This window comes from Mus pahari, chromosome 7 (genome assembly GCF_900095145.1).
Source record: "Mus pahari chromosome 7, PAHARI_EIJ_v1.1, whole genome shotgun sequence".
NCBI classification, from domain to species: Eukaryota; Metazoa; Chordata; class Mammalia; order Rodentia; family Muridae; genus Mus; species Mus pahari.
In genome coordinates this window covers 96,436,545-96,450,169 of record NC_034596.1, presented here as the reverse complement: position 1 = coordinate 96,450,169, position 13,625 = coordinate 96,436,545, and the positions used below count along the sequence as shown (strand labels likewise).

General features: G+C 48.5%; 1 protein-coding gene across 2 annotated transcripts in view; it reads right to left on the bottom strand.

Moving 5' to 3' along the window:
• Positions 1-13,625, bottom strand: part of Slc24a4 (solute carrier family 24 member 4) — a 134,688-nt gene that overhangs the window by 44,118 nt on the left and 76,945 nt on the right. For both annotated transcript variants that reach the window (XM_021202013.2, XM_021202014.2), the window contains exons 3-5: positions 7,492-7,568; positions 2,561-2,635; positions 381-465 (exon numbers count right to left, since the gene is read on the bottom strand). In XM_021202013.2, the coding sequence (XP_021057672.1) occupies positions 381-465; positions 2,561-2,635; positions 7,492-7,568 (237 nt within the window). The remainder of the gene's footprint in view (positions 1-380; positions 466-2,560; positions 2,636-7,491; positions 7,569-13,625) is intronic.

Here is a 13,625-nt window from a genome sequence, read left to right as displayed (position 1 = left end):
GGACTGAACTCAAGTCTTCAGGCTTGCACAGCAAACACTTTTACTGGGTTTAGCCATCTCAGTGGCCAGAGCCCATGTTTTTGAATGATGTTATTGAAGACATAATTCACATGTCTAATGATGCAGCAGTTTGGCAGATCCATGAAATTATATAATCAAAGCCATCATCTAATTTTAGGACATTTTTCATCTCATAAGAAGCCCAGTACTTAGTAGGACCCCACATTCTAAGAAATCACCAATCTACTTCCTGTCCCTCTGACCCCTTGGGTTTACAAGTGAGGAAACCGAGACTCAGAGCTGGTAAATGCCCCACTGCCCTGGGCAGTCAGCTCTGGCTCTCTGCACGGTGTCCCAGCTGCCCTTGTCAATGTCCTTACCAATGACAGAAGCAAACAGCTCTGGTGTCGAGCTTCCTGCAGCCATGAAGGTGGCACCTGCCACATCTTCACTCAGATGAAGTTTCTGAAACAAAGGGAACACAGGCTGTGACAAGGGAGGGGAGCACACAGCCCCTAGGCAAGTGGACGGCAGAAAGCTCAGTGATACAGTGCGGATTTGAGCCTAGCACCACAGCCAGAGCTTCTCTGCCCAGAGCATACACCCCATACCCTCTTCCAGGCTTCAACGTCTCCTTTCGCTCTGGAGTCAACTGCCTTCTCTTCATTTACTCTATGTTCCTAGAGCCCTGTCTACGACCCTTGAGGAAGCCTTCCCTGCATCCCCAGGGCCAGCCACACCCTCTCAGAAGCCACCTGAGAAGAAGTTCTTCTTCCTGAAACCTTTTTGCCTCTGCTTGCTGAAAGTACTTCCCACTTCTCTGACCGGTACAAACATCACCTCCTCCGGGAAGCCTTCCTATGCCTCTCCCCAACAGGGACATTCCACCCTCTTAGCTTCCTTACCATCTAAGGCCCTTAAAGAAAGACTAGGACCAGCACCCACCCTTACCTTACACTCTGTCCTCATGGCCACAGGCAACCCCAACATCACCTGCATCCACAGAACCTGCCACCCCAGCCCACTTTCCATGGGTATCTTTCAGCCCTGAGGGCAGAGGTCCCAACCCTATTTTTAGGGTTTTCCCAAACTATCAGCTTAGGAGGGGCCTGGAAGTGTGCTCAGTGGACATTAGTCTGATAAAAGCTATCGTCCAAAAGACCCCTGGGTTAAAAGTTTGGTTCCCAGTGCCCCAGTGTTCGGAGACGGGCCTCAGGAAGTGACTGGAGAGAGTGGACTCTGACCTCGTCAGTAAATTAAGTCACTGACGAAGTCATAGTTTTGATGCTGTTATCTAAAGGCACTGGAAACTTTTAGAGGTGGGACCTAGAGAAAAAAGTGGATCACTGGGAGTGTGTTCTTGGGGTAGTAATTTATTGCCAATATTCGTTTCTCTCAGTCTCTGATTCTGGCCACCATAAGTAGGTAGCTTTTTTCCACCACTTCCTCCCACAACGTTGTCTGCCTCACACAACCTAGAACCAATGGAGCTAGCCGACCATGGACTTAAACCCCTGGCATCATGAGCCTAAATAAGTATCTTCTTCCTTAAGTTAGTACGTCAGGTATCTTGTCAGAGAGGGCAAGGCCTAACTCACACAAGCCAGGACCCAGGGCTGTGGTTTTCCTAGGTGGAGGCAACTTCTAGGAAGTAGAGGCAGCCAAACCGCACCCTGGCAGGAACCACTGTGCCCCAGCCTCCACTCTAGGGGTCCTGAGAAAGACCCCTCTATCCTAACCTCCCATGCTCCATCTGAGGGGATGCAAGGGTAAACAGAGAGAGAATCAGGGGACAGAAAGGCTGGGATCTTTCTGCCAGCTCACAGTCTGGGGGGCCCAAGTTCTAAAACGGCCCCTTCTTACTATGTTGTGTCCAGAAACAAGTTGGACAGAAGGTGGGCACCTGTCCCTAAGAGCCACTTGTTCTCAACATGACAACATGGCCTCAGAGAGCTGGGTGACTTCAAAGGGCGAGGGGTGGCAAATCTCCAAGGGAGCTGCAAACAAGCTCCACCCCCATACTTGATTAGAAACTATAAGTAAAGTGGAGCACAGAGGGAACCCGGAGTCTTGCATATGGAAAAGGGAAAACGAATTAACAAACTAGCAAAAGGGAGAACACGGTGAAGATGTGGGACAGAGAGGACTCCTGTCACCATGGCTAGTGTCCATCAGGGGAGCACTTAGGGAACACAGGTCTCCTCAGTCATTGCCACCTGTGGTTTTGGGGGATGTGCCAGTGCAGACACAGTCTTGCCTGCTCCCTGGCTGGCCAGATTTGGCTCACACCACATGGCTTCTAGGGAATGATGGCCCAGAGAGTGACTTCACATGGGCCATGGCTTCTGCCAGAGCTTGGGGACAGGATGTCATCACTGATGTTGATTTGGTGTTGTCAGGATGAGGTGTGGCTACAGAGCAGACTGGAGGTGGCATTGTAATGGTCTTCTCCACCAGAGTGCTTCCTGTCCCATTCGGCCTTCTTGCCCTTGTTGTTTATGTATCACACTCCCCTAGGCACCCTGGGCTTTGTGGGGGGCTCCAGGTCCTTGTCACATACCTCACAGATCTTCTCTAGGGATGGGACAAAGAAGTCATCACACACGATGGCCAGGGCGTAGAACATATAGAGAGCCTGTGGACGGAAGGCAGGTTTCAGTGAGAGTCCCTTATGCCCACACCAGGCTGCGGGCAGAAGCACAGGCGGATGAGCCCCTTGGAAAGCTTCAGCCACAGAGACTAGTTCTCTCCAGGTCCTCCCTGACAGATAAGGAAACTGAGGCCTGGAGATGGGAAATCGAATGCTGAGCTGGGTCGGTGCTTTCTCTCAGCACTGTCGCAGCATAAGAAATACAGATTCAGAGATGGGCAGGGTGGTGCATGCCTGCAATCTCGGCCCTTAGAAAGCTAGCGTAGGAAGGTCACAAGTTCTAAGCCAGCTGAGCTACATCGTGAGACTGTGTTCTAAATACTAAGAGAGAGGAGCTGCGAAAATGGCTCAGTTGGCAAAACACGTGCTGTATAAACATGAGGACCTGGGTTCAGATCCTCAGCACCTGTGTAAAATGTAGATGCAGGGGCACATTCCTGTAACCCCAGCTCCGGGGAGGTGGAGACAGGGGGACCCTAGGAGCTTGCTGAACAACCAGTCTTGCTGAATTGGTAAGCACAGGTTCAGTAAGAGATGCTGTCTCAAAAAATAAGGGGAAACACAATTGAGGAAAGCACTGGATATAGAACTCTGGCCCCCATAAGCATGCATATGCACATGAGTACATGTACACATAGACACATACATGTGGAGAGAGAGAGAGAGAGACAGACAGAGAGAGAGAGAGAGAGAGAGAGAGAGAGAGTACACTCATGTGAAAGGAAGGGGCATGAGGAGAGAGATGTGGTCTCTGTCCCTGGTCGCTGGCACATACATCCTAGAGCCCTTGGGATCTCTACAATGCTACAGTATGCTCAGTTATGCCAGTGAGATGGCTGGCTGGGAGTTGGTAGTCCTAGATATGGTGGCACTGGTCACCGGAAAGTCCCAGACAGGATTAGAAGGATAAGGCAAACATCCGAGGAGTCCAGGGGCACCGAGGGCACTGAGGGCACTGAGGGCTGGTCTGCTGAGCAGTACCTATGTGAGGGAGCCTCCAAGAGCCCCGAAAAGCAGACTCGGAAGAGCTGCCATTGGCTGAACTTGGGCAGGCTTCTGGGGTACACTGCCCCGAGAGGATGGGGAACCCCACTTCTCCCTGATGCCTTGCTCTGGGCATCTCCTCCCCCCCCCCCACTCAGTCACCACTGTCTAAGTCACACTCCTTATAACAACAGCTACATGTGTTTCCCATGCTCTGCATACTGTTTCAGCATGTAATCCAAAGCAGGAAGACCCTGCCTGGGGCTGCTCCACAGAACGCAGGGAGAGTCTTGGGACAGAGCCTGGAGCCTCAGGATCTGATGCTATATCTATGGAGGCAGGGAAGGAGTATCTTTCCTAAATGAGCTGAATCAGGACATCTGCTGGATAACTCTCTGGAATGTGTGCCCTGCCCCTTCCTGCTTTGTTGGCCAGAGGCACTGTGGAGTTCCAAATGTGATCTCAGCCACTTTTTCTTTTTTTCTTTTTTCTTTTTTTTTCTTTTGGTTTTTTGAGACAGGGTTTCTCTGTGTAGCCCTGGCTGTCCTGGAACTCACTCTGTAGACCAGGCTGGCCTTGAACTCAGAAATCTGCCTGCCTCTGCCTCCCAAGTGCTGGGATTAAAAGCGTGAGCCACCATGCCCGGCTTCACTTTTTCTTTTTTATTTGTTTGTGTTTGTTTAAATGTTGAGACAGGAGCTCATGTAGCACAAGATAGCCACGAATTCACAATGAGGTCAAAGCTGACCTTGGCTTCCCGATCCTTTTGTTTCTACCTCCCAGGCACTGAAACTACTGACATAGCAAACTGGCACCTCTTGATTAAGAGGACTCTGCTTTCTAGAGACAGTCATAACTAACCAATCAACCAACAAGCAGCCAAGTTGGTTCTAGCATAAAGGCCAAGAGAGAAGTCCCTTGGATCAATAATTTACAATTTTAAAACAATAACCTCCTATTTCCCTCCTCTAACCTTAGAGAAAGCATCATCTCTGTGTTATCAATAGTTTTCTTGCTGGCAAACCTCTGCTCATTTTTAAGGGTTCAACAGGCATCTGCACGTGTGAACAGGGAAGTTTATAGTACAAGGTGGAGCCTCTGGGGCTCATCTGGCCCGTGACTCTTGATAGACCATGTCTCCAGGCCTCAGTTTCTACTTCTACTTAATGATGAAGCAGGGGCAGGCAGGTGGCTTTCTAGTAGGAACCTTTCCCTCCCCTATCTGTCTATACAACCACCTACCACAGTTTTGCTGAGCTCATCCTATGTGCCAGATTTTACCATGGACAACAGGGGTGGGATGTGGAAGATGGCAGTGATGGAAGAATCTGCATCTTGAGACTTAATCCCAGGATATGACAAAGAATACATGTGAATGAAGCCTTTATAGGAATCAGAAAATGGAAAACACAAAGGCTCTGAGGAAACTGTGAGAGGCGAGAAGGAGCAGGAAGGGCAGGATGTGAACTGGAGGGAGAATACCAGAACCCCTGAAAGGAGATGAGAACATTATAAGGCATGATATGATGCCCTGCGTGCAGAACGAAAAAGGAGGCCAGGCTGTGTCAGTCCAAACATGAAGCAAAGTGGGGCTGTACTGTGACTGCCCTGGTGTCACAGTACATTGTCTTTGGCCATGAGCTAAAAGAAACTGTGGGCACATAGCTAAAGGAGAGGCTAACTGGGGAACCCCTCAGTATGCATCCCAGGATTCTAAATATACTTCACACCTCCACCAATTCCTCCCAACATTATGACCCAGGCAGAGTGACCCATGAGGTCAAAGGGCCTCTCATGGCACCCCAGAACACTGGAGAGGAAAGTGGAGCCCTAATGGGCATTACACTTTCCATCCTTTGGGTCAGGGAAGGCTAAAAATCTTCACTAGCTTCTATGTGTGAGTCTTCCCTGCTTTAAGGCAGGCATCAGTAAACATCCTCTACGGAGGTCACATTTTAGACTGTAGCTCAAATGGTCCCTGCTATACACCAACTCTGCTCTTATAAAAACCAAAGCAGCCCTGGGGTGGGTGTGTGTGTTCTAATAAAACTTTATTTGTAAAATTGAGTTATGGGCTGGGTTCGGCCCTCCACTTTTAGTTTAGTAATTACCTCTCTAAGGAGGTCTTGCAAAATTCCTGAGGTATTCACTCATAAGGTTTTGCTTATGGGGCTGGGCCACAGAACTATGGGGGGAAAATCTGCCAAATTTACATCTCTTACTAAAAGGGCATGGGATGCACATGCCAGGATGTCTGAAAGATAATAACTCCATTCTAGAAATAATATGCAGGCCCACCATTCAAAATCTGCCTGCACCCCCAACTCTAGCCTCAACTTCCAGCCAAAACACTTCTCCTTTGTTATCTTCTGGTCCAGAGAACTCCAGATTCCTCTTCCATTAAATTACCTCTAGAAAAAGACTCGCCCTTGGCTGAATTTAAATTTATAAGCAGACAGTGCTGGGGAGCCAGATTGCTGAGCAGGAGGAAAATTTCTGGGGCTGATCTGAAACAGAAAAGCCAGCCCAGACCAGCCTTGCTTCCTGGCAACCATTCAACAGTCTTGTACTGGTTTCCACAAGGGCCAGAAAGAATTTTGGGCTCTGTAGACCATGTACTCTGATGTGACTTTTCTGTCCTGCCACTAAAGCTCAGAAGCAGCCAGAGAGACCACAGCCATGAATGGAGTGGCTGTGTTCTAATAAAGGACTTTACTCATGGAGGGGTGGGGCTATAGCTCCTTTAGTAGACTGCTTGCCTGGTATACACAAGGCCAGGGGCTTAGCTCTCAGCACTTCATAAACTGGAAAAGGTGGCACACACTTCTAATCCCAGCACTTCGGGTGGTGTGTGTGTGTGTGTGTGTGTGTGTGTGTGTGTGTGTGTGTGTGTGTGTGTCTACAAACACACACACACACACACACACAGAGAGAGAGAGAGAGAGAGAGAGAGAGAGAGAGAGAGAGAGAGAGTTAGTTCTTGGTCATCCTGAGCTACACAGCAGGTTTGAAGCTAGTCTGGATACAGAAGATGCTGCCTCAAACAAATGAACAAACCTTTGCAAAAATAGGCAGGGAGGTAAAATCTGGCTGGGGCTAAGGTTTGTCTGTCCAAGAACAGCAATCTATACTTTGGTCTTGAATTCCTCATTCCCATCTAAATTGCTATTGAACCGTCTGCCATCAGGGTCTGTCTGAACACAGAGAGAGTTGTCTATGGCCAACTACCCTGAACATGCTGTCTCATCTGAGTGTGGAGGGGGGGGGGATGAGGAGTGTGGGAAAGAGAGTCGGAGAGCAGTCACGGGGACACGGCAGCAAGCGTTGCCGAGGACCTATGTACCACACCACATCTGATGCTGCTGGCATCCAGTCCTGAAGTGTACACAGGGGCTGCCACCCCGATTTTATGAGAGTAGAAAACGAGGCACAAGAAACAGCCATGTCCCTGTGCTGGGACTGGGGACACTATGTGTTGTTGGGCAAACCACTTGACATTTAAGAAAAGCCTCTTGTTGAGCAAAATGGCCTAATGTCTATTCTCTTCCCAAGCTGTTACAAGCTCAGACACTGTATGGCAGTGTCTCTCAACCTGTGGGTTGCAACTCCAATGATCCTTTCTCAAGGTTCTCATATCAGATATCCTGCATATCTGATATTGAGATTACAATTCATTACAGCTGTGAAGTAGCAATGGAATAATTTTATGGTCAGGGGTCACCACCATATGAGGGACTGTATGAAAGGGTCTCAGAATTAGGAATCTTGAGAACCACTGCTCTATGGTCATTACATACTATACAGATGGGGTTCCTGTGCCAGAAGGTTAGTGGCTTCTGGCCCTGGAGGATACTTACACCAAGGATGTGTAGCAGGACAGCACCGTGCTGTCGTTCTTTGTTGGAGAACAGGTCTGTGGGGAACTCATGAATCGCTGGAAGAGAAGAGGAGACAGAGGGTGTTAGGTGACAGCGCACATTCAGCAAACCCGCCTGAGACCCACAGTCCGCCAAGGAGTTCAGGGGCCACTAGCTTCAGACTGACTGAGCGACCAGAGGGAAAGGCAGCTGGATCCCAGTGCTGGGCAGACTGGTACTAACAGGGGGAGCAGTGGGATTAGTCACAGATATCTCAGTACTTGACAGCTACCTGGGACTTAGATTTATTTATCTTGTGTCTTAAACGATGGTATAACACACTTCACACACCAGGACAGTTGTAATCTATAAGACAGATACACTGGTGGTGGGATGGGAAATAGGGTGGCTTTAGGAGCTCTTCAGCCAGTGACACAATATGCCGAGTGAGTCTGAAAACATATATATCCCCCTCAGAAATATGCATACATCACCTCATAGCTGTGCTATTTAGTGGTCCAGACATGAGAACAAGCTAAATCAAAGCTTAAGATTCGAGTACCGGTCTGCAGTCCCAGCCAGCTCTTAGCAACACCTCTGCCCTAGAATGCTACAGCCAATGGAGGAATGGCCCCTTATCTTCTTGCCTCCCAGGATGGCCAATGAATATGTGCTTTCATGGATGAATGCTAGCAAGACCCTCCCAAATCCCTTATGGCCCCCATCACACGAGCTAAACTGGAAGCTTCGCATGACCCAGGTCCCTACTGCATCTTCAAGAGTCCAAGCAGGGTCAGGTGTGGTAGGCTCTCAATAGACCTCAACAACCCAATGAATAAATGATGGTACAGTATTATTGGGGGCAATCTGCATCAACTCCTGGTACTGGGATGCTGGCACAATTGTCAACCCTCAGGTATCTGGAAAGATTCCTGGTCCACAGTGGGCACTCAATAGGTGACTCAGACAGAAATCCCTAAACTCTGAAAACAAAAGTAATAAAATCTCACTTTTCAACATCAGATTCACCTGACAAGACAGTGAAACTGGCAGCTGCCCAGGAACCAGACAGTGTTCATACTTTGAAGCAAGAAGTACTTAATGAAGAATGCCTTCATTCTCTTCTTTCTATTTCTATTTTCTAGACAAACTTCTCTAATAGAATTGCAGCTACCATTTCAAGGGTCTGGATCTGCTACTTGGAGATGGGAGATTGTGGAGGGAGAGCCTCCACATTCCTGTGGCCAGGAGTCTGTTTTCTGAAGTAGAAATGTCTGGAACTTTTCAGCACAGATCCCTAGATTGTGGTTCTGCTGAGAGATCTCAAGGCACTTCCTGATTCTCAAGGCAGTGTGAGGAAAGCTGGTGATCTACGCAATCCTGGAGGCATCTCTGGGAATGAGAGTAAATCTCTACTTTCCTGAGGTGGAGGACATGCTGCTGAGGGCTATAGAAATGGCCTTGTCCCTGGTAGGACCAGACCTTTCATGCAGCCTTGCTGCCCTCTCTGTACCCTTAAGTGCATGCTGGAAGGCTGCAGGGTACAGTGAATGCCATCCATAGTCTTAATTTTGGCAGCAAATCAGTAGGTGACCTGTAGAGCTCCCAGGGGCTTTATGTCTCCTTTTCTCAGTGCCCATCTGAAGCATTTCACATGCTGGGATACGGATGCTGAGTGCTTCATGAATAAGCCTCCGAGAGAGGAGTGTCTGGGTAAGAGAATCCAAGACTCTGGATGTCACATTCAGGACCTCAGGTTTCGACTTTGGTATGTTGAATAAGAAATGTCTTGTTGGTCTGTTCGGGAAGGTCGGGAGATGCAGCTTTGCTGGAGGAAGTACAGCAGGGTGGGTGGACTTTGAGTATTTAAAGCTCTGCCTCAACCCTAGCTCACTCTCCCTGCTTCACGCTTGCTGATGGGATGTGATCGCTCAGCTTCCTGCTCCCACCACCATGCTTGCCCGCTACAACGTCTCCCTAACCATGCTGAGTCTTAGAGCCCTCTTAACCTTTTGTAAGTTGTGTATAGTCATGATGCTTTATCTCAGCAGCAGAAAAGAGACTAATCCACCTACCCATGCGCTATGTGGGAGAGTCACCTAACCTGTAGGGCCCTCTGCCTCTTCAGTAACAATTGACTGTGAAACCCAGGCTTGCTGAGTGTGTACGGTGTTCCTCGGCTTGGGCAGCTGAGGGTTCAGTGGGCAGAGGCCACACCACATGTTCCAGTTAGCTGCTGTCTGAGTCTTGTCCACTTCCTGCTGCAGGGCTCACAGAAGGTGGCACAGGGCTGATGCCAGTCCCTGTCCTCCTCACACTGATGCCAAAAATGACTCTGACCTGAAGGCATGCCATGTGTTGTAGCATCCATTGTCTTTAGAGCAGATGGACGGAGGTTTGGGGACACACTTCTGTCTCTTAGGTCCTATGTGACCCTAGCTGATGACATCTTAGGGGCTGTGTGAACCTTGCCTATAAGTGTGATCCCAACAGACTCTGTATAAGAGAGATAGCAACTCCGACAACTGTTCACATACCAGCACATTCTGTCCCCAGGGCTGCAGGGGATGTGTATCTTTGGTTTGTGACCATAAGAGAGACAACAAACCGGTTTTGTGGGGGATAGAAAGAAAGACCACAGATGAGGACAGCAAGCCCATGGAGCGCACAGACCACAGGAGAACCTGCCTTGCAAGAGCAGTGTCGTCCTAGGTTCCTGAGCAAACCTTCTCTCTCTTTCTATGGCTTACCAGGATGAGAAGCACCCAGAGCATGGTCAAGTATGTGAGGCTTGCATGTCTGAAAGAGCTCATCACACCCCCAACTGGTCAGCTATTCCTCAGCAAGGAGGAATCAGCAGGGCATACACATGGCTTTTGAGGTCACACCTAAGCCTTTAAGCTGTAGAAATCCGTGGTGGCAGGTGTGGGGCGAGGAGAGATTTGTCTGCAGGCTCCGTGGAGCTCAGGGAAGTAGGATGATGCCAGCGTCCTCCAGAGCTCAGGAGGAAGGAGCCAGGGTAGCAAGGATGGAAGGCAACCTTCCCTTTGACCCTTGGCCCAGAAGGCCTTGTCTATCACCCCCGATCCTGGACACACTCAGGCATCCTCCCGTGCAGTATCGACCTGTTTCTCATTCTGCTTCGGAGTGGATGCAAAGCCTAGGACATCTGGGGAGATCTCCCTTGCTAGCCACCTTCCTGAGCATTGAAGGGGAGACCCTATGGACCCTGGGTCTGTAAGTACCCACAATTTCTTCAGCACCTACAAACTGCCATTTGACGTCTCCAAGACACAGTTTAGCATTGTTGTATACACAGAAAGCTGCGTTATGGTTTTTCTGCCAGCATTGTTCCTTTTAAGCTACATGGTGTTGCTCAACAAAATGTACAAATTTATTCAGTGGATATTTTCAGAGCACTCAGTGGACCCAGACTCTGGGAACTGCCAAATAATATTCAGTGTATCTTGAACCTCCTTGAAGACAATGGCTGCATCCTGAAGGGTAACCTGACTTTCAGAGACCACCAAATCTACTGAGAAAGTAGAAGCCTAGCTGGAGAGGGTTGGACTGGTGCTGCTATGTATTCAAATGCTAAATACTGGCCTCCAAGATCTGGTTGCCCCCCTCCATGAGTAGATCTTCATGTATACCAAATGATGCTCTATAAACCTTGTTCCCCGCTCACCCCTCCCCCCAAGTTAGCCCAGATTGGTTAATAAAATCTGGGCTGGGCAGAAGAGAGGGGCAGAATGACGGTTTTGGGGCTTGGGGTTTCAGGTGAGGATCATGAGGAGTGAGAGAGAAGAATGAAGAGGTCACCGAGGAGTAGAGTGGATGTAGGCACATGGCCATGAGGGCTGGCTTGATGGAACAGTATCAGCCCAAGCGAAACACAGCAAGTTTCCCAGGGAAACAGACAAAATACCATAGCTCCAGTGCTTGAAAGCTTATTATAAATCTAAAGGTTTCTATGTCTTTTATTTGGGAACTAAGTGATTTGAAGTGGGTTAGAAACCCCATATAGATATTTAAAGGGAATAAGGGGGTATAGCGAACCCCCGGAACAATATTAACCACACCTACCACTGTGGAAATACTCCTACCTTGAAAGAGTAGGAGTTAACACCTGTACCCCGAGTGCTTACCTAACACGAGGTGTCAAGCAGGGTGCTGAGTCTTGGGCATCTGCCCCATGGCACACCTGGTCTAGTGTACTGGGACAAGCAAATAATTGACTGAGCAACGAATGAAAGTTCTCTGGGATGGTGACTGAGCCAGCAACTGCTGACTTGGGGGAAGTGGAAGACTGTAGTGGCTCCCTAGAAGGAAGGGTGCTCATGTCAAGACCTGAAGCTTGCATTGCCAACTTATCAAGCCCTGATCTCCCAGACAGTCCCAAGGAGCTCATTCCCACTTACTGATGAGCAAGCTGGCACTCAAGACTAAAGGAGTCGCCTACAGTCACACAACCACCACAGGGAGCAGGTGAAGAACTGAGATGGAGCTCAACCAATACCCTGCTTTCCTCAGTTGGGTATCTTATCTACAACAGATAGCCTTCTCAGGCCCAAGGTCTCTTTTACCTGAGGGTCATGCTCTGTTTTCCTGGGATCTCAAAGGGCCATGACATGAGACTGTGCTCTTGGAAGAGGAGCGTGCCTGGCATTTCGCTGGTCAAGTACATCTATAGGTCACAATCCACTACGAATTCCATGGATCCAGGGGTAACCAAGCATGCAGATTCCTCAACCTCCTTAGAACAATTGGTAGTAAGGATCACTTCTCAGGCTGGCGAGATGACTCAGTGGGTAAGTACTTACTGTACAAGTGTGAGAATCTGAGTTCAAATTCCCAGCACTCCATGTAAAAGAAAAGGCATGGCAGTACATGACCGACATCTCAGCATGGAGATGGGTAGATGCCAGGGGCTGGTGGGCCAGCTATAATGAAGATCTTCAGGTTCAGTAAGACACCATATCTCAGAACGGCTATAGAGATAGCTTAGTAGTTAAGAGTATGAACTGTTTTTCCAGAGAACATGGGTTTGATTCCACCCTCACCATTGCAGCTAACCATCTGTAAGTAAAATTTCATGGGGATCTGACACCGTCTTCTGATCTCTATGAGTGCCAGACATACTTATGGTACACAGATATGCATGCAGGTAAAATACCCACTTACCCATGTTAAAAAAAAAGATGTATAAATCTCAAAAAAATAAGGCAGAAAGCAATAGAGGAAGATATGTGTGTATGTCATCTACCTGACATCCATTCACCTGTCCATCCATACACTTGTCATCCACCCACAGGTCCATCCACCTGCCCATCTGCCTGTCCACCCACCTGTCCATCCACCCATCCATTCACCTGTCCATTCTACCTGTCTATCTACCTGTCATGCATCTCTTCATTTATTTATCCATCCATCTACCCACCTGCTCACCATCCATCCATCCATTCATCCATCAGTCTATCCATCCATCCATTCTCTGTATGATAAAGTCTATTTTTGGTGGTGTGGAGTTGTCTGAGTTTTGAGAAATGCATGAGGTCATGCATCCACCATTGTACTCTAAGACAAAATAGTTCCATGATCTCCCAAGTTTCTTGGCCACTAGGGATTGATATGTGCTCTTTCCAGTTCTTACCAATGGAGCTCTATTACCGGGAGCTTCTTCAGTCAGCTTCTTTCACTTAACGACGTGGAGAGACACCCATCTTTTATGTTCCCATTCTTCAGCCAACATTGTTTAGCTTCTTTGCCCCCCTCTTATCTTACTGTGCTGTAGAGAGTCCCCATCCATGGCAGGACCCCCAAGCTCTGTGTTCTTAGAGCTTCTTCCCTAGCCTCTTTCTCTCTCTCCTCATTCTCTGTGGTTTTGATTTCCTAATTTCTGACGACACCTTCCAAGTTTTAACCTTTCCAAGCAGCAGTTGTTCCTTCCTTCCTTCCTTCCTTCCTTCTTCCCTTCCTTCCTTCCTTCCTTCCTTCCTTCCTTCCTTCCTTCCTTCCTTCCTTCCTTTCTTTCTTTTTCTTTTTTTTTCCTTTCAGTTTTTTGAGACAGGGTTTCTCTGTGTAGCCCTGGCTGTCCTGGAACTCACTCTGTAGACCATGCTGGCCTTGAACTC